The sequence below is a fragment of the Jaculus jaculus genome, chromosome 13 (assembly GCF_020740685.1).
Source record: "Jaculus jaculus isolate mJacJac1 chromosome 13, mJacJac1.mat.Y.cur, whole genome shotgun sequence".
Taxonomy (NCBI): Eukaryota; Metazoa; Chordata; class Mammalia; order Rodentia; family Dipodidae; genus Jaculus; species Jaculus jaculus.
Genome location: NC_059114.1, coordinates 33,322,958 through 33,348,026, shown reverse-complemented (window position 1 = coordinate 33,348,026; position 25,069 = coordinate 33,322,958). Strand labels below are relative to the sequence as shown.

At 43.2% G+C, this 25,069-nt stretch overlaps 1 protein-coding gene and 1 pseudogene across 1 annotated transcript in view; one reads left to right on the top strand and one right to left on the bottom strand.

The window, feature by feature from the left end:
* Window positions 1–25,069, top strand: part of Hmgxb3 (HMG-box containing 3) — an 81,480-nt gene that overhangs the window by 41,283 nt on the left and 15,128 nt on the right. Inside the window, exons 10-14 of the mRNA XM_045132491.1 lie at window positions 9,080–9,178; window positions 12,144–12,293; window positions 21,757–22,058; window positions 22,530–22,657; window positions 24,495–24,626. Coding sequence (XP_044988426.1) covers window positions 9,080–9,178; window positions 12,144–12,293; window positions 21,757–22,058; window positions 22,530–22,657; window positions 24,495–24,626 — 811 coding nt within the window. The remainder of the gene's footprint in view (window positions 1–9,079; window positions 9,179–12,143; window positions 12,294–21,756; window positions 22,059–22,529; window positions 22,658–24,494; window positions 24,627–25,069) is intronic.
* LOC105944504 lies at window positions 13,740–15,191 on the bottom strand (annotated as a pseudogene).

Here is a 25,069-nt window from a genome sequence, read left to right as displayed (position 1 = left end):
GTCACTACTGAATTCATCTGGACCTGGACTTTTTTCATTTGGGAAATTTCTTATAACTGTTTGGATCTCTCTCCTGGTTATAGGTCCTTTAAATGGTTTATCTCATCTTGATTTATTTTTGGTAGTGCATATAAATCTAGAAAATCATCCATTTCATTTAGATTTTCAAACTTAGTGGAATATATGTTCTTTTTTTTTGGTTTTCTGAATTTCTTTTGTATCTGTTGTCATGCTACCTTTTTCATCTCTAGTTTTATTAATTTGTGTCTCTTCTGGTCAGATTTGCTAAGGGTTTATTAATCTCATTTATCCTTTCAAAGAACTAACTTCTTGTTTCATTGATTCTTTGTATGTGTTTTTTTTGTTTGTTTCTATTTCTGCCCTAATTTTCATTATTTCTTCCCATCTAGTGATTTTTGGTTTGCCTTGTTCTTCTTTTTCAAAGGTCTTAAGGTGAAACATTAAATTGTTTACTTGTAACTTGTCTAATGTCTTTTTTTTTAATAATTTTTAAAAAATTTTTATTTATTTGAGAGCAACAGAGAACGAGAGAGAGAGGGAGAGGGAGAGGGAGAGAATGGGTGCGCCAAGGCTTCCAGCCACTGCAAATGAACTCCAGATGCGTGCGCCCCCTTGTGCATCTGGCTAACGTGGGAACTGGGGAACCGAGCCTCGAACCGGGGTCCTTAGGCTTCACAGGCAAGCGCTTAACCGCTAAGCCATCTCTCCAGCCCCTAATTTCTTAATATAAGCAATTCAAGTTGTAAATTTCCCTGTTTAGGGCTGCCTTCATTGTGTCCGGAGGTTTTGGTGTGTTGTGTTATCATTATAATTTGATTCTATGAATTTTTTTTCTTTTTGATTTCTTCAGTGACCCATTCATCATTCAGTAGTATACTCTCCATGATTTTGCGTATGCTCTGTAGTTTTTCTTCTTTCTGATTTGTTGTTTAATCCCATTGTGATCAGGTAGAGTATAAGGAATTATTTCAGTTTTCATGTATTCATTTTTGAGACAATTAAGGTTTTTTTCATTAAGGTTTGCTTTGTGTCCTAATATATGGTCTATTTTAGATAATGTACCATGTGCTGCTGAGAAAAATGTGTATTCTGCACCATTTGGATGAAATGTTCTATAGATGCCTATGAAGGCCATTTGTTTTATGACATCATTGAATCCAGATGTATCTCTGTTTATTTTTTGCCAGGATGACCTGTCAGTTAATGAGTGGGGTGTTGAAATTACCAACTACAATTGTGTTTGGTGTTACCTATGACCTTAAGTCTAATAGTGTTTGTTTGATTAAATTGGAAGCATTCATGTTAGGTGCATATATGTTTAGGATTGTAATGTTCTCAAGTTGGAGTGTTCCTTTAATCAGTATAAAGTGACCTTTATCTTTCCTCACTAATGTTGGTTTGAAGTCTATCCTGTCAGCTATTAGGATAGCAACACCTGCTTGTTTTCTAGGTCCATTTGCTTGAAATACCATTTTCTCCATCCTTTCACCCTAAGATAGTGCCTGTCTTTTATGGAGAGGTGAGTTTCTTGGAGGTAACAAACTAAAGGATCCTGCCTTTTAATCCAGTCTGCAAGCTTGTGTCTTTTGATTGGGGTGTTCAGGCCATTGATATTCAGAGTTGTTATTAAAAGGTATGTACTTGGGCTGGAGAGATGGCTTAGTGGTTAAGCGCTTGCCTGTGAAGCCTAAGGACCCCGGTTCGAGGCTTGGTTTTCCAGGTCCCACGTTAGCCAGATGCACAAGGGGGCGCACGCGTCTGGAGTTCGTTTGCAGAGGCGGGAAGCCCTGGCGCGCCCATTCTCTCTCTCTCCCTTTATCAGTCTTTCTCTCTGTGTCTGTTGCTCTCAAATAAATAAATAAAAAATTTTTTAAAAAAAGGTATGTACTTATTCACATTCTTCTTGTTTTGTAGTGCTTTCTGTTTTCCCTTTATGCTCTTTTATTAACTGCTATTTGAATTTTTTGTCCTGTTTCTTCATGTGTGAGCTTTCCTTCCTCTTCAGCATGGTGGATCACATCAAGCGCTTTCTGTAGAGCTGGCTTAATAGCCATATATGCCTTTGGCCTGTTTTTGTAATGGAATGTCCTTATTTATCTGTCAGTTTGAATGGATAGCTTTGCTGGATAAAGTATTCTTGGCTGACAGTTATCTTTCAGAACTTGGAATACATCATTCCAAACCCATACCAAGGCCCATTGAACTCCAGATGTATGCACCACCTTGTGCATCTGGCTTACGTGGGACTTAGGGAGTTGAACCTATGTCCTTTGGTTTTGCAGGCAAGGCCCTTAACCTCTAAGCCATCTCCCCAATCGCCTCTGGCTTTTAAAGTCTGTGTTGAACAATCTAATGTTTACCTGATAGGCTTGCCTTTATAAGTGACTCGCTTTTTCTGTCTAACTGCTTTCAATATATTTTCTTTGGTTTGTGTGTTTGATAGTTTAATTACAATATAGCGAAGAGAGGTTCTTTCCTGGTTTTGTCTGTTTGATGTTCTAAGGGTTTCCTGTATCTGCACTGGCATCTCTTTTCTAGTTTTGGTGAAAGTTTCCCCTGAGAGTTTGTTGAAAATGTCTATTGTGCCTTTGGAGTGAAATTATTCTCCTTCTACAATACCCTGAATTCTTGTGTTTGATCTTTCATAGTGTCCCAAATATCTTGAAATTCCCATTCATACCTTCTGATTAGCTTGTCTTTCTCTTTGTTGGACTGTATTAGATCTGTCACCTGGTCTTCTACTTTAGATATTCTGTTCTCTCCTTCATCCATTCCATTGGTGAGACTTTGACTTTTTTTTTTTTTGGTTTTTCGAGGTAAGGTCTCACTCTAGCCCAGGCTGACCTGGAATTCACTATGGAGTCTCAGGGTGGCCTTGAACTCACAGCGATCCTCCTACCTCTGCCTCCCGAGTGCTGGGATTAAAGGCGTGTGCCACCACGCCCAGCGACTTTGACTTTTTTATTTGATTGTGTTTCTAGTATTTCTGATTGGTTTTTCTTCAGTATTGCTATTTCCTTAGTCATGTCTTATATTGACCTCCTTATTTTATGAAAGTGGTTTCCTGTGTCTTTTATTTCCTCCTTGATTTCTTTGAACATAGTTATAATTATGCTTTTGAAATCTTTCTCAGACATTTCATCTCAGCAGAGGTCATTTCTGATGGATTTGTGATTTTTGGTAGGATTATACTGTCTTGGTCTTTTGTGCTTCTTGTATGTAGATTTTTGTGTCTTGGTTTAATTTGATGCTTGAGTTTTTTTTTATTATCTGCAGTATTACTAGTATATAAATCGGATGTTATATATCTTCAGGGTAGGAGCTTAAGGTGTCAGGTGTGGCTTTTAAAAGCCTTTCAGAGTATGTAAGCGTGGGTATTAAAACAAACAGATCATCTAACATAGTCCCTAAGGATATGCGTTGACCCACAACCTTAATCCTGTTAACTCAGAGGCTGAGATTTCTGGTCTGTAGAGGGTTTCAGGGTGAGACCCTGCCCCCAAAACGACAGGAGAAGAGACAAAGGCATTATAAATCTGGAAGCAACAAATGACAACCCCAAAATATAGCTTATTTAAGAATGGCAAGTCTACCTATCCATCTGGTTTAATGCATAATCTGCCCTGGCATGGAAGGTGCATGTCTATATACCAAGCCTTGTGGTGAGTACTGACTTGGTTTAAGTAGGTCCTGTTACGTTTTGGGATGGCTTTGGGCTCAGCTATGCTGTGTGCCCACTTGGGTCCCTCTTTGCTGCCCTGTGGGCTCATGTAGGCTGGCTGGGTCAGTGGGTCTACTGCCCTGATCGTAGCTGAGTTCTCTTCCCCAAGTCTCTGGTGTTTGCTGGCAGTTAGGTGAGGGGAGGCTGTGGAGGGTGCCTGACGTACTGGAGCTGTGTATCTAGTGCACATGATCCTCTTGCTCATGAGCTGCTCAGCTGATCCTTGCTCTCTTCCCCTTCAGGTTTCTTGAGTTTTTGAGGAGGCTTCTGTGAGTGGAAAATCTCTTTACCTGTTTTTTTCTGTGGATTGGGCAGAGCCTGGCAGCCACAGCTGCACGGACTGGCACTGCTGCTAGAGCTGCTTCTGTGGTTTCTAGAAGCTGTGGGTCTCGTACTTTTCTGTTGTGGTTGACAATTTCTTATACACCTTCACTTTCACTATTGCTGGTTGTTGCAGTCTGGTTTGCATTGCTGGTAGAAATCACCCAACAAAGAGCAGGTTGTGGGAAAAAGAGGTTTATTTTGGCTTACAGGCTTGAGGGGAAGCTCCACAATGGCAGGGGAAAATGATGGCATAAGCAGAGGGTGGACTGGATGACATAAAGTGGACCATAGCAACAGGAGAGTGTGCAAAATACTGGCATGGGGCAACTGACTATAACACCCATAAGCCTTCCCCCAACAATACACTCCCTCCAGGAGGCTTTAATTCCCTAATCTCCTTCAGGTGGTAACCTAGCATTCAGAACACCTAAGTTTATGGGGGACACCTGAATCAAACCACCACATTCCACCCCTGACTCCCATAAACTGATAACCATTCATGATTTAAAATGCAGTGCATTCAGGCTGGAGAGATGGTTCAGTGGTTAAGCATTTGCCTGTGAAGCCTAAGGCCCCCACTTTGAGGCATGATTCCCCAGGACCCACATTAGCCAGATGCACAAGAGGGCACATGCGTCTGGAGTTGTTTGCAGTGGCTGGAGTCTCTGGTGCGCCCATTCTCTCTCTCTCTTTCTGCCTCTTTCTCCCTTTGCCTGTCATTCTTGAGTAAATAAATAAAAATAAACAAAATTTTTTAAAAATGCAATGGATTCATCCAACTTTAAAAATCCCCATAGTTAGCCGGTGTGGTGATGCACACCTTTAATCCCAGCACTTGGGAGGCAGAGGTAGGAGGATCACCGTGAGTTCAAGGCCAGCCTGAGAATAAAGGGTAAATTCCAGGTCAGCCTGAGCTAGAGCGAAACCCTACCTCAACAAAACAAACAAACAAACAAAAAAAAATCCCCATAGTTTTTATATCAATTGCAATGATGTTCATACATCCACATAGTCCAAGATCTTTTGACTGAGCCATAAACAACAAAAAATAACCTCAAAAAACCCATAATGGTGCAGAATAAACATTCACACTGCAGAAGATGGCATTGAGCATAGCAAATAAACATTTAGCCAATACAAGATTTAAAACAACCAGGACAAACATCAAACTCTGTAGCTCCAAGTCCAACAACTCTAGCCAGTGACAAATCTCCAAGTCTGATAATTCTAACCAGCAAGAAGTCTCTGGAGTTCCAATTCTGCCCCGCCAGCTAGCCTATGCACAGTCCTGGAAAACTTCATCAGGGCAGTAGTTCCTTAGCAGCCATCTCATGGTCCTGGCATCTTCACTGGGTCTCCAGTGCAATCCACGGTTCATCCTCATGGCCCCATTGGGTCTCCATGCAGGCATCTAGCAAACCTGCTTCACACTGCCCATGGCCATTTCCAAAACACAAGACTGTGTTGCAAACTTAATGACCCTCTCTTTCTTACATTTCTTATGCCCCACAATACCAAGTAGGGTGCCAGTATGTTAATCCAGGAGGGAATAGAGCCGACTTTGAAGAACAGGACACTCCTTGAGCTCTCAGGCCCCTTCAAAAGAGTCCACAATTTTCCTGTTGCCCCAGTCTCAAAGATTGTGATCTCTCAATTGCAGCTAAATGGGATACAGTTCACCCAAAGATTTTTCTTTCTGTGCCATATCCCTCTGCACACACCAGTTCATTTCTACACAAAGCAACCCTGCACAACTTCTCAGGACATGAGCATAACAGCAAGCCTCACACAAACTGCTAGCCCTGTCCAAGCAAAGATCTTTCTCACCCTCATTTCCAAACCTCATAGTCCATAGTTCTTACTACATTCAGGTCTTTCAACTCTGACCACAATAGTCCATCAAGCTGTACTTACTGTAAGTACACACTGCAAGGCATCTCTTAGGCCAAGGCTTCAAATTCTTCCACATTCCTCTTGAAAGTCAGCTCCAAAAGGCCAAAGCCACACAGTCGGGTGTCTAGCAGCAATCCCACTCCTCAGTACCACTTTACTGTTGCAGTCAGGTCTGCATAGCTGGTAGAAATCACCCAACCAAGAACAGGTTGTGGGAAAAAGAGGTTTATTTTGGCTTATAGGCTCAAAGGGAAGCTCCACGATGGCAGGGGAAAATGATGTCATGAGCAGTGGGGTGGATATTACCCCCTGGCCGACATAAGGTGGACCATAGCAAGAGGAAAGTGTATCAAACACTGGCATGGGGAAACTGGCTATAACACTCATAAACCCTCCCCCAACAATACACTCTCTCTGGGAGGCATTAATTCCCATATCTCCATCAGCCGGGAACCTAGCATTCAGAACACTTAAGTTTATGGGGGACATTTGAATCAAGCCACCACATTGGTTTTCTGCTTATTTTTCCTCTTTTTGTTTTGGTGTGGCTCCTAGGTAGTCATCTTACCCAGAAATCTTAGGTGTTTTTATTTTTTTGGTTTTTCCAGGTAGGGTCTTACTCGAGCTCAGGCTGACCTGGAATTCACTATGTAGTCTCAGGGTGTCTTCAAAGTCTTGGTGATCCTCCTACCTCTGCCTCCCAACTGCTTAGATTAAAGGTGAGCGCCACCACGCCGAGCTTTTCTTAATATTTTTATTTGTATTTATTTGCAAGGAATGAGGGAGAGAGAAAGAATATGGACACACCAGGGCCTCTTGCCACTGTAAAGAAACTCCAGGTGCACGTTCTGCTTTGTGCATCTGGCCTTAAGTGGCAATCAGGTTTTGCAAGCAAGTACCTTTAACTGCTGAACCATCTGTCTAGCACCATTGTGAGGTGTTTGTTTTTAGTATGGAGTAGTTACTAAAATTCCCTGTGCCCTTGTCTAAGACAGTAACTCAGTCAGTTAAGTGCTTCCTTTGCAAGAATAAGGAGCTGAGTTTCATCCTTAGTGCCATGCAAAATATCAGTCTTGGCGTGTGTCTATAATCCCAGCTCTGGATAGTCAGAGATAAGAGGCTCTTTGGGCCTTACTGAACAGCTAATGTAGCTGATGAGTTGATGAGCTTCAGGCCAGTGAGCAATCCTTTGTCAAGGCTTGACACCAGAGGTTCTTTGGTCTGCACACACATATGAATAAACAAATGCACATTCACCATACATACATACAAATGCAAAAAATGCAAAAAGTTACCTAAACCAGCCTTTTTTTTTTTTTTTTTTTTTGAGGTAGGGCATCACTCTAGCCATGGTTGACCTGGAAACTTATGGCAATTCTCCTACCTCTGTCTCCCGAGTGCTGGGATAAGGTGTGCACCACCACGCCTGGCTACACCAGCATTTTAAAAACTTTATTATTACCCTCAGTAACACACATTTTGATCTTGCAACCCAGTGAGCATCCACACTGAAAATTTAATAAAGGTTTTTACTTTTGTACTCTCCTGGTGTTTTTCATTCCTGTTTGCAAAGTGTTATTTTCATCACTAATTTTATTGACCCTTAGTGGATTGTGGCCTACTTGAAAACTGTCTAAGCTGAAATAGAATCTCTCTACCATCTCCCGGGCCATATGTTCTTTGTTGAGTCACTTTTGTTGGATGGCTCTAAATTTACATAACAATGTTACCTGTCTTTTACTTGGACAACTGTTTTGTGCCCTACCCTGATGTGACAGCTGGGGTTGTGTGGGACCTTATATAGAAGGAAGGCGCTTAGTGAACTTCCAGCCCTATAATTTCTTCATGTGTACTCTAGCACTTGAACAAACTAGTGTTTTTTGTTGTTGTTTTTCTAGGTAGGGTCTTACTCTAGCTCAGGGTGGCCTTGAACTCACGGTGATCCTCCTACCTCTGCTTCCTGATTGCTGGGATTAAAGGTGTGCACCACCACACCCGGCAAATTTATAGTTGCCTTTTCTTCAGTAACAGTTTCAAAAGCTCTTTTACTAGCTTTGAATCAGTTAACTTAAATTCACTGTGACAGAATAATTTTTTTTATTTTTATTTTTAATTTTTATTTATTTGAGAATGACAGAGAAAGAGTGAGAAAAAAAGAATGGGCACGCCAGGGCTTCCAGCCACTGCAAACGAACTCCAGACGCGTGCGCCCCCTTGTGCATCTGGCTAACATGGGTCCTGAGGAATCAAGCCTGGAACCGGAGTCCTTAAGGCTTCACAGGCGAGCAATTAACCGCTAAGCCATCTCTCCAGCCTGACAGAATTTTTGTTTTTGTTTTTGTTTTTGTTTTTGTTTTTTCAAGGTAGGTTCTTACTCTAGCCCATGCTGACCTGGAATTCTACTATGGAATCTTAGGGTGGCCTTGAACTCACGGCAATCCTCCTACCTCTGCCTCCCAAGTGCTGGGATTAAAGGTGCGAGCCATCATGCCCAGCTCTGACAGAATAATTTTTAATAAAATGCTTTGTGTTTTTCAGTTACCTAAATAATATATGCATTTCTTAGAGAACATTTAAGATTTTATAGATAGTTATAAGGGGAAACCAAACAAAATCTTCCTTTTCCTGTCACATTTTAGCAGATAACCTTTCAGACGTCCTTTTTTTTTGTTTTTGTTTTTCATGGTAGGGTCTTGGTCTAGCTCAGGCGAACAGGGTGGCCTCAAACTCATGGTGATCCTCCGACTTCTGACTCCCTAGTGCTGGGATTAAAGGTGTGCGCAACCACTCCTGGCATTAGACTTCTTTTTATTCCAACGTTATCCAGTTGATATTTGTACAGCTAGTATATGCTTTTATCACTTGGTAGTAGTTGTGAATCTGATTCATGGTGTTTCTAATACATAGTATTCAAGGCTACACACAGGAGTATGATAATCACCGGACTTTAACATGATGTGCTGATGACTGCCAAGAGACATCCCAGAGGGCTCATTGGAGGCATAGCTCTACAAATTCCCCAGGAAACTATTTTCTCAATTTGTTTCATTTCAGGACTGAGGACCTCAGGAGTTTGCCTGAGGTTCACAAATGACACTAATAACTTTTTCTGATTCACAGCTACCAAGTGGCCCAAACAACAGGACACCTCAGGTGAAAGTTGTAGAGGTCACGCCTGAGATGTTTCCTCAGTATAAATACAGCTGCACTGTCACACTGGTAAGCCTGCTGGTGGGTTGATATGGAAGTTGTTTGATTTTATGTTTGAGAGTGGGTTCTACTGGGTAGTGAGTGGTAGCAGCTGAGAGTGAGAACAGTGTCAGAATGTTGAAGAGTCTTATCTGTGATACAAATGTTAGCTGCCGGATGAATCTACTGGATTGTTTGGCATTTTTTTCAGGTAGCTATAAAGCATGGACCAGGATAATTCTATTGAGAATCCTCAGAAATAAGAGTCCACTCCACAGTTACCATGTTAGCCTAGAAAGTGGGCTCTGCAAATACAGTTAGGCAACGTTGTATTTTTTTTTTTTCCTCCTTAAAATACAGTAAACAGTTTCAAAAAGATTGTCATAAAGGTTTTGAGAAATTCCCTATTAAAGCAACTTCCACAAAGGACAGGCAAGCATTTCCCACAAGGGTTTCCCTTGTTTTGTTTCATTTTGTTCTGTAGGGCTGAGGATTGAATTTAGCACCTGTCCCATGCTAGGAAAGCATGCCACCACTGAGCTACATCTTCAGCTTTGTTGTAAGTTGCCCAGGCTGGCCTTGAACTTATTCTGTAGCCCTAACAGGTCTTGAACTTTTGATCCTCCTAAGTAACTGGGATTACAGGCTGTGCCACTAGGCTTGGCCCTACTTTTCTTTTTAGCATAGCACTTAACAGCATTCCCAGTAAATGAACGGATGATTTAGAGGTCATTCTTTCGCAAGGTAAGCAGCATGGAGCAGTGGATTAAAGACTTAAATTGTCAAAAGACCTAATTAAAAGATAGTTCTGGCTCTGTTGGTGGCATGTATCCTGTCTGGTCCGACCTTTCACCATCTATAGAATGCTGTTTTGCCAAGGCTTCTCTTGTTCCATTCTTTCTAGTGCTGTTGATCCTTAAGGTAATGATCATCAAGTTACCTGTGGCCGATTCTCTGCTTATTTGAATATGATAAACAGATCTTATGAGACCAGCTAGAATTTTACTTTTAATTTTCATTTCTATTTTTTTGGTTTTTTGAGGTAGAGTTTCACTCTAGCTCAGGCTGACCTGGAATTCACTATGTAGTCTCAGGGTGGCCTAGAACTTGTGGCGATCCTCCTACCTCTGCCTTCTGAATGCTGGGATTAAAGACATGTGCCACTACACTCAGCAGGTTTGTTTGTTTGTTTTGAGTTAGGGTCTCGCTCTAGCCCAGGCCTACCTGGATTTCACTCTGTATTCTCAGGGTGGCCTCAAGCTCACAGCAATCCTCCTGCCTCTGCCTCCCAAGTGCTAGGATTAAAGGTTTTATTCACTTTCTTTATTTGAGGGAGAGACAGAAAGAAACTAGAAGACAGTGAGAGAGTGAGTACGGGTGTACAGGGACCTCCTGTCATTGCAAAGGAACTCCAGATGTGTGCACCGCTTTGTGCATCTGGCTTTATGTGGACACTGGGGAATTGAGCCCGGTCTCAGGCTTTATAAGCAAGTACTTTAACTGCTGAGCCACTCTCCAGCCCACGCTAGATGTTTAAATGTTCTTACTTGGCAGTGCCTGACAGTACCTACACAAGACCATCATAATTAGAGGAAAAGATCATGACATCAAAATAAGAAAGTCTGGTTGAGAGGGGGAGGGAATATGATGGAGAAAGGAGTTTCAAAGGGGAAAGTGTAGCCGGGCGTGGTGGCGCACGCCTTTAATCCCAGCACTCGGGAGGCAGAGGTAGGAGGATTGCCGTGAGTTCGAGGCCACCCTGAGACTCAATAGTGAATTCCAGGTCAGCCTGGGCTAGAGTAAGACCCTACCTTGAAAAACAAAAACAAAAACAAAAACAAAAAAAAAACAAAGGGGAAAGTGTGGGGGAAGGAAGACATTACCATGGGATATTGTTTACAATCATGGAAGTTGTTAACAAAAAATAAATAAATTTAAATAATAATAATAATAATAATAAATAAATGTTCTTACTTGGTAATGGGTCAGAAAGGATTTTTTCATTAATTGTAAAAATATTTAGTAGCTGGATATGGTGACATAAACAGCTGTAGTCCCAGCTATGTGGGAGGGTAAGAGAAGGGACTTGAGTTCACAGGAGTTCAATTCCAGGCTTGAGTCCATCACAAAAGAAAAAAAAAAAATAGAAAGCAGAGAAGAGGGAAGGGAATTTTTTCTCTTTCTGTAATGAATAAGACTGCTCATTGTGGTGACCCCTAAGAATGTCTCATGGAGTTCTGTTCAGGTTTCTTTGTCCAGTAACCTAAATATTATGACCTTCTCCATGTCTACCAGAGTTTCAGACTCTGGTTCTGAGGCCACTAGGTTTAATATCTGGTGAAACTATGTTGAGTTCATTAACTTGTTATAGGAGCATGGATGCTAGAGCTTTGAGCTTTAATGGTCCATAAGACACAGTTCATCTTTTTTTATTTCTGTCCTTCAAGTACTTTCTTCAAACTTTAGGCCTTGCATGTGCTAAAGCAAGATTGTTCCACTGAGTTATATCCCCCAGTCCCTAGGCATATCTATAGTTCACCTCAGTCTACTTATTGGGGGTGGGGGGAGTGGCTGTATCACTATCAACTGCCTAGAATCTGTGAAAGCATTTGAGTTTCTTTTATTTTTCTTTCCTTCTCTCTTTTTTTCTTTCTGACAGCATCTTATGTAGCTCAAACTGGCCTTGAACTCACTATGTAGTCAAGGCTGGCCTTTACCACCATACCCAGGCATTTGACTTTGAGAGTCAACACACTTGTTTCACACATAGAGAATGACTAGATTTGCCAAATTATGCAACTGGTATTAAAATTGCAGATTAACTATGTAAGGGATCTCACTTCATGAGTATTTAGAAGTTAGAACTAAATTTGAATTGTCACTGCCATTTTCTGCTCTAATGTGCTCACATCTGGCCATCATGGTTTTTAGCTCTGCTGAGTTTTATTCTCTAATTTTTGTAGGATTTAAATGTTGGTCTTACTTTTTTTTTTAGGATTTGGGCCTGGCTACATCAAGAGGCCGAGGAAAGTGCAAGAATCCCTCTTGTAGCTACATCTATACCAACCGACATAAACCTCGCATTTGTCCCAGCTGTGGTTTTAACCTTGCCAAAGACAGGACAGAGAAAACCACAAAGGCTATTGTGAGTTCCTTCCCTAAACATGCCTCTTGGATTTGAGATGGGCTTTGTTTGTGAACTTGTTATAGTAGAGGTAAAAGGATTTTACAGATGATAAGTAGGCCTTGGGAGATGGCTCAGCAGTTATAGATGCTTGTTTGCACAGCCTGTCCACCCAGGTTCAATTCCCCAATACCCACATAAAACTAGATGTGAAGTAGCATGCACATCTGTCAACCCACCTATGGCAATGGAAGGCAGAGCAAGAGATCCAAAATTCACAGGCCACCTTTCTCACATCATTTGCAGGTCTGGCAGTGGTTTATGGTAGCCAGACCTTGATTCAAAGAAGGTGCAGCACAGACACCTCAGAGTTGGTCTCTGACCTGTACATGTATGCTGTGGTACATGCGCTTGAGTATGTACGCATGCACACACACGTGATGCTTGTTGTACATTATGAACCTGAGTAAGTGCTGTCTCTCTGTGCTTTGTCCTCAATGCCATGGTTAATCTGGCTTACGTATGTCCTGTGGAATTGAACCTGGGTCCTTTGGCTTTGCAGACAAGTACCTTAACCGCTAAGCCATCTCTCCAGCCCAAGCAAGACTGGATAATGTAGAACAGAGATTAGTTAATGTAGTTCACAGTTTGGGAGGTTGGCAAGTCTTAACATCATGGCATGGTAGGTGGCATCTGCTCACCATATGAAGGCCTTTCTACAGCATCATAACATGGCAGTTGATATTACAGCAAGCAGAGTTACGAGACAGACAGAGCTTAGTTTGATAACAAAGGCATTCTTTAATCCACTCATAAAGACAGAACCCTTGTTATCCAATAACCTCCCCCCAAATTCCATCCATCTCTTAGGTTCTATTAACATATGCCTCTGGGGATTAAATCTCTAATACATGAAGTTTTGGGCTTTACCACTGAACCACTGCTCAGGCCAAAGACCAGCACTGAAAGTAAATATATAAGCATTTGGCTTGGGCTGGAAAGATGGCTTAGTGGTTAAGGCGTTTGCCTGCAAAGCCAAAGGACCTTGGTTCAATTCTCCAGGACCCACATTAGCCAGATGCACAAAGGGGCACATGCATCTGGAGTTCATTTGCTGTGGCTGGAGGACCTGGTATGCCCATTCTCTTTGCCTCTTTCTTTCTCTTTCTCAAATAAAGAAAGAAAAAAAAATGATTAAAAATATTGGCTTGAGAAGTCAGTAGTTGAGGGGGAAGAATAAGGGAAATCAGAGCTGAAAAGTATGTTGGCACTGCATGGTGGAAAGTCTTAAATGCCAGACTGGGTATTTGTTCTTTAGCAAACTGAGTCCCACTGCGTTGTCTATCAGCTGAGGAAGGTTATTTGAGGAGGGAAAGTTAACCAGGATTTGGGAAAGGGACAAGATTTGAGATGTGGAAAACTGCTTAAAGCCTCGAGTTTTTTTTTTTTTTTTTTTAATAAGGAGTATATTTTTATTTTCTCTATATATCTGCAAAACACTTAGGACCAACATTAAAAAAAATATTGTGGAAAAATTACATTGCAATGGGTGGGGGTGTTACCCCCATGAACTTTAGAGCAATTCTGATTGGTCCAAGAAATGGAAAAGCTACTGGGAGGATAGAAGAGAGGGAAGGAAGATAGCAATTTACTGAGGGAGAGGGCCCCGAAGTGGGCCACGAGGGGGAACTGGAGGCCGGGGAGTGGGTCTGGGTGGAGGGAGGGGTCCCCGCTGATAGCCATAGGGAGGAGGTCTTGGAGGGCCAGTGTATCCATGAGGAGGCATCAAAGGAGGGGGTCATGCATACCATGTGGAGGCATGGGGCCCGGGTGACCCATGGGGGATCCAAATGGTGGCCCTTGGGGAGGCATGCCCATTGGAGGTGGTCCAGGATGAGGCATTCCAGGAGGTGGTCGGGGAGGTGGCTGTCCCCCAGAGCCTGGAGGCCCAGCATGAGGATGTCCTAAGCCATGGGGGCCATGGTGGGCCAGCTGCATCTGAGACATCCTTGGATGGGGCATCCCACCTGGTGGGAATGGATGAGGGTGTGAATGTCCGTGACCCAGGGTGTCCAGCCCCTGGGGTACCTGCTGCTGGGGGGCCATGTCCTCCAGCCCCAGGAGGCATAGGTGGCGGAGGCATGGCTGGGGGTATTCCAGGTGGGAGGGCTCCAGGAGGTGGCACTGGAGGTGGAAAGGAGCCGGGAGGAAGCATGCCTGGAGGAGGAAGCCCAGATCCCAATGATGATACCACAGGATTGGGGGCAGAGGGTGGAGGGGTGCATCTGCAAACAGCTGGTGGGGGCGGTCAGCCTGGGAGAGCGGGTTCTGGGCCTCCAGCAGCCGCTCAGCAGCTGAGCCGTGGTGCTCACCCTTAGAGTCCTTCTTGAAGGCATAGGACACAGTGATAGAGCGGTTACAGAGGTACTGCCCATTCATGGCCTCAATTGCTGCATCCGAAGCATCGAAGGAAGCGAAATTAATAAAGGCATAGCCTTTGGAGTTGCCTGTGTCAGGGTCCCGCATAATCTTGGGGGTTTGTAAGATGACCCCGAAGGCGCTGAAAGTATCATAAAGCAGCTTCTCGTCAATCTCTGGGTCCAGGTTTCCAATGAAATGTTGGCCCCCACATCCAGGTTTTTGTTGTGAGCCGAGGCCTTGTTCACTCGTATTGGCTTCCCGTAGAGTTTGATCATGTTCATAATCTTGATGGCATAGTCAGCATCTTCCTCACTTAAGAATTCAAAAAAGCCATAGCCTTGGTGCTGACCAGTGACTATCCTTCGGCATGTGGGTGTTGACTACGGGCCCCGCCTGAAGGAAGAGCTCCCACAGTAGTGGTTCACTAACCTTCTCGTCCAGACCCCCCATGTACACCATTGCATCCTGGTTCCGTTAGGAGATGGGCCCGGCAGCCATGGCGAAAAAGGCTCCCGCCTTCTGCAAGCGAGCGGCGCCACCCTCTGACCTCGTCCGGCGACTTCCACTTCCGAGTCGAGTTTTTTTTTTAATTAATTAATTTATTTATTACTTATTTTTAGTTTTTTAAATTTTAATTTGTTTATTTGCATTCAGAGAGAGAAAGAGGATAGGCACGCCAGGGCCTCTAGCCACTGCAAACATACTCCAGATGCCTGTGTCCCTTGTGCATCTGGCTTATGAGGGTCCTGGGGAATCGAACCTGGGTCCTGTGGCTTCACAGGCAAACGCCTTAATGGCTAAGCCATTTCTCCAGCCCTTGTTTTTGTTTTTGGTTTTTCAAGGCAGGATCTCACTCAAGACCTGAACCTCCCTGTGTAGCCCAGACTGGCCTCAAACTCCTACCACAGCCTCCTGAGTGCTGGGAGTAAAGACATGCACTAGCGCGCCCGGGAAGCCTTGAGTTTTCTTATTATTTATATTTTTGTGAGGGAAGAGAGCAGGAGGAAGGGAGAGTGAGAAGTATGGTTGTCACTCCAGGCATATTTTGTGCAGGGTGTTGGGGAATTTAATCCAAGCCACCAGGCTTTGCAAGCAGATGCCTTTAACCACTAAGCATTCTCTTCAGTCACAAGCCTCAATTTTTCTCTTTATAAAGTGAAAGCCTTTCTTATGGTGAATCTTGCTCCTTGGTCTCCATGTCTGTTTCTGTGCCGGAGGTGGTGGTCTGAGGTCACTGACCTTGTGAGAAAGGCAAGTAGAACTGTAATGGGAATATTGCTGCTTAGTGAGATGGCAGTAAGACTGACAGTTGAGAGGCTTGGTTGGCAGTGATCATGGAGTTGAAGCTTCCATCTTCTGAGCTTTACCTATCAGTGAGACAAAGCAAGTTAGTTGCATTAGACTTGGGCATTTTACTCAGAACCAGCATCTCTAGGGAAGACTTAATTGAGCAATTGCAAACTGGATTTATAGTTTCCATCTGATTCTCTTGTTCTGCCAGGTGCCCTCTGCTGGAAAAGAGCTTTGTTCCTGGCATCTTCATGCATTCCCTGTGCTGCTTTTAGAGCACTGGAGCATTGCCATGCATTATCTGCTTTTAACTCTCAAAGACCCCATAATCTCTTACAGTCAGGCCTATCTGCTGTCTCCTCCCTCCAGCGCTGGAGCTTACATACCTGCGTGTGGCTGTTTCTAGGGATGGGATTGAGTTCTGTGTAGGTCGATATTCTGAGCATTCCTTTTTCTGTTTCATTTTGGCTATTTGTGTGATTTGTGTTATGGAAATAGATTTTGCTCACAAGGTCGAGGATGATGAGATGCAACTTTTTTCAGGTCAAACAAGAATAACCTAGCCCTGGGGAGGCAAAGGTAGGAGGATCAATGAGTTTGAAGCCAGCCTGGAACTACCGAGTGAGTTCCAGGTCAGCCTGAGGCTACAGTGAGACCCCGCCTTGAAAATACCAAAAACAAACAGGAATTTTTTCTTGCTAGTTGACTTTAAACTCTGCTCTTTATTCCCCTCTCTGATTAGTTGGTAGCTGCCTACCCTCATCACTATCATCTTCACATCTCACCTCATCTTCAGATCTTTCCTCACCTATCCGTCTTCTAAAATTTGAAGAAGTAAAACATAATCACTATTGTCCGCAAAGCCTAATGACCCAAGTTCCCCAGGACCCACATACAGCTAGATGCACAGAGTGGCGCATGCATCTGAAGTTCCTTTGCAGTGGCAAGAGGCCCTGGTGTACCCATTTTCTCTCTGCCGGGTGTAGTGGTACACACCTTTGATCTCAGCACTTGGGAAATAGAAATAGGAGGATCACTGTGATTTTGAGGTCAGACTGGGCTAGAGCAAGACCCTACTTTGAAAAATGAAACAAAAGCCAGGCATGGTGGTGCATGCTTTAATTCCAGCACTTGGGAGGCTGAAGTAGTAGGATCACTGTGAGTTCCAGGCTACCCTGAGACTGCATAGTGAATTCCAGGTCAGCTTGGGCAAGAGCAAGACCCTACCTTAAAAAACCAAACAAAACAAAACAAAACAAAACAAAACAAAAACAAAACTTAAGATATTTTTGAGGAGCTCCACCAACACCAGCAGGATGCTGGGTCTCCTTTTTTTTTTTTTTGGTTTTTCGAGGTAGGGTCTCACTCTAGCTCAGGCTGACCTGGAATTCACTATCTAGTCTCAGGGTAGCCTCGAACTCACGGTGATCCTCCTACCTCTGCCTCCCGAGTGCTGGGATTAAAGGTGTGCGCCACCACGCCCAGCCTTTTTGTATATCACCCTTTGGAGGCCCCCTTGTGGCAGCACATTCCCTATAGTGCTTGTCTTCAGCATATATATAAATTATTTATGTATTTATTATGAGACAGGGAGAGGGGAAGATATCCTTCAAGCAAGCATCTTAACTGCTAAGCCATCTCTTCAGCCCCTATCTTCAGCTCTTAGTTAAGTCTGCAACTTATCTTGGCTGAAATGCTCTCCAGTCCTTTTTGCCCTTTACCTGTGGCTGTAAGCAAAGGATAGTGCTGCTGCAACATAGCCTTCAAGCTCATGACCCAATGTAGTTTTGCCTGGGAACAACCTCAGGGCAGCTCATTTTGATATTAGGTACTCTTCTGTGGCCAATTACTCTTTCAGTGAGCACATAATGTATTGAATGCCTGTTAATGGACTAGGCCTTGAGAGATGAATAGGACCTGGCCCTTTCCCTTGAGAAACTTTATGGTTTCCTAGGGGAGAAAGGTAAGTAACCAAAGTATTGCAGTCAATGAGACAGAAGTTGTTGTCTGCCAAATACAGATTAGCATCTAGAGTTCCATGTTGCTGGGATGAAATTTCAGACAGTTTATGGGAGGAAGGGATTTACTTCAGGATTATAGACCCAGGGGAAGTTCCATAGATGGTGGAATGTTTACTTCCATAGATCCAAACAGAGAAACAACTGCTGCAAGCAAACACCAGCACCAACAGACAATGACAAGCATGGCCACAACTCAGCCTCTTCTTACCATACCTTTGGGCTGGAATCAGATCTGTCTCCAGTGATACACTCCCTGATAGAAGGAATCTGTCTACTAAAGGCTAAAACTGCAGATTCAACTTTAATAAAATACCTGAGTCTATGGGGCCATACATTTTAAACTATCACAGTCAAATTACCACAAGTATCCCAGGCCTCATGCTAGTTTGGGAAATAAGTGAGTATGCCACCGCCAAGTTGTGGGTGGTACAGTAGTTTAGGTAAATTTTTCATTGCTGTGATCTGATAAGGGATGAAGGGCTTACTTTGGCTGAAGATTTAAGGGGCTAGAGAATGGCAGAGAAGGATAGTGGCTTGAGGTTATGGCATTGGGAACTAGCTTACATTTGGGCAGATCAGGAAGCAGAGAGATGAATGCTGATGCTCAGCTGACTTTCTTCTAGTCATTGTGGGTCTCTAGCTCCTGAATTGGTGTCATCCATAGTCAGGGTGGGTCATCCCTCTTTGGTTAAACCTATGTAGAAATGTTCTCACAGGCATGCCCAGAGGTGTGTTTCTTTGGTGACTCCAAATCCAGTCACATTGTCAGTGAAGATTGAGGTGGTGCATCCTGTCATGAAGGGATGCACTCAGGGAACACCGAGGAGATAGTGCTTCTTGCTTCATTGGCAAGAGAATGTGGCAGGAGCTTCCATGGAATGTGATTGACCTAAGAAAGACTGTGTTGAATGAGTAACTCAAAACCTTGTTCCTAAAAGAATCTGACTAGAATAGCAATTCCCTTGTACCTTCAATACACACATACTTTCAGCCGTGCAGACATTGTTTATATAGCATCACTACCATTCATAGTCATGGGCATTCTGCTAATTGCCTCACTTGCAATATTTCACTTACTCTTTCAGTAGCTCTAGAAGATCTATATTGATTACTTTCTCATTGCTGTGACAGATACATGGCAAAAGCAAACCTAAGGAAGGGTTTTTTGGGGGGCTTATAGTCCATGATGGCAGGGAAGGCATGGTGGGAGAAGGCAGCTGGTCACATTGTATCCATACTTAGGAAACAGGGAGATGACTGTCTATGTTCATTTTTCTCCTTTTTGTTTAGTCCAGGACTCTAGTCCATGGGATGATGCCACTCACATTTAGGGTGGAGCTCAGTTAACCCAGTCTAGAAACTCCCTCACAGACATGCCCAGAGGTTTGTCTCCTAGGTGATTCAACCCAACCCTATGTACTTGATAGTTGTAATTAACCATTGTAATTGTACTAGATTTTTTTAAAAGAAATTCATGGACTTTTTTTGAGAATGGATGCACAAAAGCCTTTAGCCACTGCAAACAAGCTCCAGACACATACGCTACCTGTGCATCTGGCTTTATATGGGTTCTAGGGAATCAAACGTGGGTCCGTTGGCTTTGCAGGAAAGTGCCTTAGCCACTAAACCATCTCTCCAGCCCTAGAATTTTTTTTAAAATTATTTATTTATTTATTTATTTGAGAGCGACAGACACAGAGAGAAAGACAGATAGAGGGAGAGAGAAAATGGGTGCGCCAGGGCTTCCAGCCTCTGCAAATGAACTCCAGACGCGTGCACCCCCCTGTGCCTCTGGCTAATGTGGGACCTGGGGAACCGAGCCTCGAACCGGGGTCCTTAGGCTTCACAGGCAAGTGCTTAACCACTAAGCCATCTCTCCAGCCCTAGAATTTTTTAAAATAAACATTAGGAATACATTTCTCAGAGTCCTGAAGGCTGAGGTGTCCAAGTTGTCAATAGATTTCACGTTTTGGTTCATAGGTGTCACCTTCTTATTGTGATCTCATGCTGTAAAAGGTAGAAAAGCTCTTCGGGGCCTATTTTTATATTTACAGCAGGATCTTGCTGTATTATCGCTGGCCTCATACTTACGATCACATACTTCATCTTTCAGAATGCTTAGATTACAGGAATGTACCACCACACCTAGCCTAGCGTCTCTCTCTTTCATAAGGGCACTAATCCTGTCCATGAAGGTTCTCTCTCTTTCATAAGGGCACTAATCCTGTCCGTGAAGGTTCCACCTTCATGGCCTAATTACTTCCTAAGGCTCCACCTCATAAAACCATTATATTGAGGGGTAGATTTTCAACATATGCATTTTGGAGGTACCATAGCACAGAGAGAAACAAAACTCAGAGGCTGGAGAGATGACTTGGTGGTTAAAAACTCTTGCTGCACTAGCCTGGATTCCAGAACCCATGTGAAGCCAAACTCAAGTAGCACACATTATCTATAATTCCCAGTGTTCCTACAGCTATGGGAGAGGGGGTCAGGAGCATCGCAATGTTTGTGGGCCAGATAATGTGGTGTTCACAATGGCAAACAACAAGAGAAACTCAGACTCAGTGTGGAAGGTGAGAACTCATGCCCTGAATTTGTCCATGTGTCATGGTATGTGCACACCCACACATATACAACGCACCATATGTAACACACACACAATACCTCAGAGAGTAAATAGTGAATAAAACCTACTTTGATACTTATGAGAGGTAACTGTTCCTTAGTGGCAATAAGAAAAGTGGCCGCAATAATCTCCATTTGATTCACTTAATCTTGCTGTGATTGTCTGTTTCTCAGATAGGTGCTGGTCAGCAAATAGGGCTGGGAGCTCTACTGTCCATATCTAAGAGTGAATAGACTTTGTCCCCTCAGGTAAGGGTCCACTTGCCCTTTGCACTGACAGCAATATGACACCATTATCTTCCATACCAGGCAGGAAAGAGATCAAAGGATTGAATTCAGAAACTAAGATGGGTACCAAGAGCCTCTAGAGAGTTATACCCATTCTTCTCTTATCTTCTGAGATTGCCTGTATTCTTATCCCATCTCACAGATGAGAAAATTGAAGCTCAGAAAGATCAAATAAGTTGCCCTGGGTCTACATTTGTAGCTAGTACAGTTATCCACAAAACCCAAGTCTGTTATTATAGAGTTACCTTCTTGTTACTGTGACAACACACACCCAGAAGCAGCTTATAAAAGGAAAAGGCTTATTTTGGCTTACATTGGTAAGGTATGGCATGGGTAGGAAGCCAGGTTTCACATTTTCTCACATTCATGCAGGGAGGATGCAGTAAGAGTGAGCTCTGAATACTCAGCAGAGCTGGGCCAATAAACCTCAAGGCTGCCCAGTGATATACCACCTCCAGCAACGCTGCACTTCACAAAGCTCTCCACCAGCTGGGGACTAAGTGTGAGTCTTACTCACAAAACATGTGAAGCTATGAGGGCATTCAACATTCAAACACCACAGTTGTCCTAATGAATGAGAGGTAACAAATTAAATCTTTTGCCAGGAGGTATATGTAGCCCTCTGGTTTTACTGACAGGAAAATTGAACTCTAGAGAGAAGCACAGCCTGTAGCTGCACAGTGAGTTGTTCATTGAATTGAACTGATGAAACTTTTGGTCTTTGTTTCTTGCCCCAGTCATGGACCCATCCCTCTGCTACTTGCACACTTGTACTTTAGCATGAGGCTGGCTCATTCCACCCTGGGTGCTTAGTGATTGACCCATTCTCTTTCTAGGAGGCAAGCTCACCACTCCCAGATGTGCTGAGCACCACAGAGCCCCTGAGTGCAGCCCAGAGGGAGATCCAGCGTCAGTCCACACTGCAGCTGCTACGCAAAGTCCTACAGATTCCTGAGAATGAGTCAGAGCTGGCTGAGGTCTTCGCCTTGATTCATGAACTCAATAGCTCTCGGCTTATCCTGTCCAACGTGAGTGAGGAGACAGTCACCATTGAGCAAACCTCCTGGTCGAATTACTATGAATCACCATCCACGCAGTGCCTTCTCTGTAGCAGCCCATTGTACAAGGGGGGACAAAAGTAAGCACCCCTTTGCTGTTAGCTGTCCCATCCTACTTCGTTCATGTTGTCGCTTACCTTACTCTTACTTTAAAGATAGCTTTAAAGCTATAACCTGTGAAAATATTTTGTCTTTTCGTTAGGCTTCCTTTACCTTTTCAGTTGCTAATGGTAAAATAATTATTGAAAATGTCTGAAACTTGTTATTACCAGTTTACAGTTTAGATTACATCTGGACTGCCTAGCATAATGTTTGGGTTTGGGAGTCCAGTGAGATAAATGATGTAGGTTACATTAATTGTAGGGTATTTCATAGGCTAGATTCCAGCAGAAGCATCTTCCTAGAGAGCTGTGGAAGCCAAACTCCAGCATCTTCCTTTGTGTGTTATGCTAAAGTCTTGAGAGTTTTGCTTCTGATCACTGGACCTGTAGAGCCTCAAGACATTAAGAGACTGATTTCCCTTCTGGTTTTTGTTGTGTTTGGGGTACTAGCTCTCTGGCTGGGCCCCAGGAATGCTGGTTGTTGACAGCTAGCCAGCTGCAGGTGGTGACTGCCCAGGTGAAAATGTGTCTGAACCCTCATTGTCTGGCCCTGCACAGCTTCATGGACATCTACACAGGTGGGTGCCAACTTTCTCTGCCTTCAAATACCCAAAACAGGTTTGAGAAAGATTTCCATGGGTCTGAGCTCTTGTCCTCCATATATTGTTCTATTCTTAGGGTCTTTCTCCTGAGTGCCTCAATTCTAAGGGGTGTTTACTGTCTTACATTGTCAGTGTTTGTGTTACTTTATGCTCTTGCCAACAGTAAAATTCCCCCCCCCCCACACACACACACCCCAGCTTTTCCTCTGAATCTGTGTGGTTATTTGTTCCCTTTGTGTATACTTGCTCATCATGCAGAATGGGCTTCTGCTTCTCAGTTGCTAATACTACAGCATTTCCATCTGAATGCTGTCAGCAAAAATGCTATCTTCACCTGAGAGCTAGGCACTCCATTTATTAATTTTATTTCCTTAATTAATTAATTAATAACATGTATTAATATCATGTGATCATTTGTAGAGGGGTTCCTCTTTTGTGAATTACTTTTCGTAAAGCTTTCCAATTGTATTTTATTTTTTAGACAACTTTCTTCCATTTTATTAGTTGTCTCTTATTTTTTTGTTTTGTTTTGATTTTTCAAGACAATGTCTCATTCTAACTCAGACTGACCTGGAACTCACTCTGTAGCTCCAGGTTGGCCTCAAACTCACAGCAGTCCTCCTTCCTCTGCCTTCTAAGTGCTGGGATAAAGGTATGTACCATCATGTACAGCAAGTTATTGGTTGTCTTTTAAATTTAAGTATGATTATGGGGACACCAAGGGAAGTTTTCTTTTTTTATTATCATTACTTTATTTTTATTTATTTATTTGAGAGAGAGGCAGAGAGAGAGAAAGAGAGAGAAGGAGAATGGACATGCCAGGGCCTACAGCCACTGCAAACGAACTCCAGATGCATGTCTCACCTTGTGCATCTGGCTTACGTGGGTCCTGGGGCATCGAACCAAGGTCCTTTGGCTTTTCAGGCAAGCACCTTAACCACTAAGCCATCTCTCCAGTCCAGGGGATTTTTGTTGTTGTTGTTTTGAAGTAGGGTCTCACTCTAGCTCAGGCTGACCTGGAATCACTCTGCATTCTCAGGGTAGTCTTGAACTCACAGCGATCCTCCTACCTCTGCCTCCTAAGTGCTGGGATTAAAGGTGTGCGCCACCACTCCCAGCTTGATTTTTATTTTTTTTAATCTTTGTGTAAGCAGAGCTTTGATCTTAACTTAGAAAGGCTTCTCTACCTGTGATTTTCTTTATTGAGAATACGTTCAAATATGCTTTTGTGCATATTTGTGTTACATTGTATATAAACATAGAAGCATGCTCATTTATCTGAATTCATGGGAATCTGTCCCTTCCCCAGCATGCACTTGTGTAAGCTGTATAGAAAGAGTGGCCCCTCTGTCCTGCACACTGAGCTGAGGGGGCAGGAGGCGGAAACATTTTTTTTAATTAGGGAAAAACAAAAATGAATTCATTGCATTTTTTTATTTTAGTAGTAGATTGTGGTCAACTTTATATCAGAAAAGTTAGAGGTTTAGTTTTTTTAAAAATGAAAATTTTTCGCCGGGCGTGGTGGCGCACGCCTTTAATCCCAGCACTCGGGAGGCAGGGGAGGCAGAGGTAGGAGGATCGCTGAGAGTTTGAGGCCACCCTGAGACTACATAGTGAATTCCAGGTCAGCCTGAGCCAGAGTGAGACCCTACCTTGAAAAACCAAAAAAAAAAAAAAAACAAAAAACAAAAAATTTGTTTTATGAGTGTGCCATAATTCTTCTGTTGGTTGGCACTTAGTTTTGCTTTGTTTTTTTCCCCCCATTGTTTTATGGTGTTACAGTGATTCTTTGTTGCCTATTTTGAACATGCAGGTCTTTTTAATGTGGGGAACAAGTTGCTAGTAAGCCTGGACTTGCTCTTTGTGATCCGAAACCAGATCAAGCTAGGAGAGGACCCCAGAATGTCCGTCAGTGCAGTGCTGAAATCTGTGCAAGAGCAAACAGGTAAAGGTTCTCCCTGTCCAATGTTAGCCTGAGCACTCTGGGAATGTTGTTAGGCTTTGGCTTAAAGAGTCAATTTTGGACATAAGTAGGTCTTTTGAAGAGAGTTTCCTGACTTGTAATGCATTTTTTCTTTTGAATTTTATAAATGCCAAACTAACTTTGGAAAGCATTAAGTGTCTCCATGCATCCAGTGACCTTTTGTAGGGGGATAACAATTGACTTTTAGAAGCACATCCTTTGGTCATTAGTAGATTTGACTTAATGACATTGTAGTCAGATTCATTCCATATGCATAGCTCTTGAATATCTGCTACCAGTCCCAAGGCTCATGCTGAGACCCAAAGGTAGGGACCATACTGTTTTCTATCCAGGAATCCTTCACCTTTGTGCTCTTTTTACTTGTGTTTGCACTTTTCCTACCCCTTTCTTGCAGAGAAAGCGCC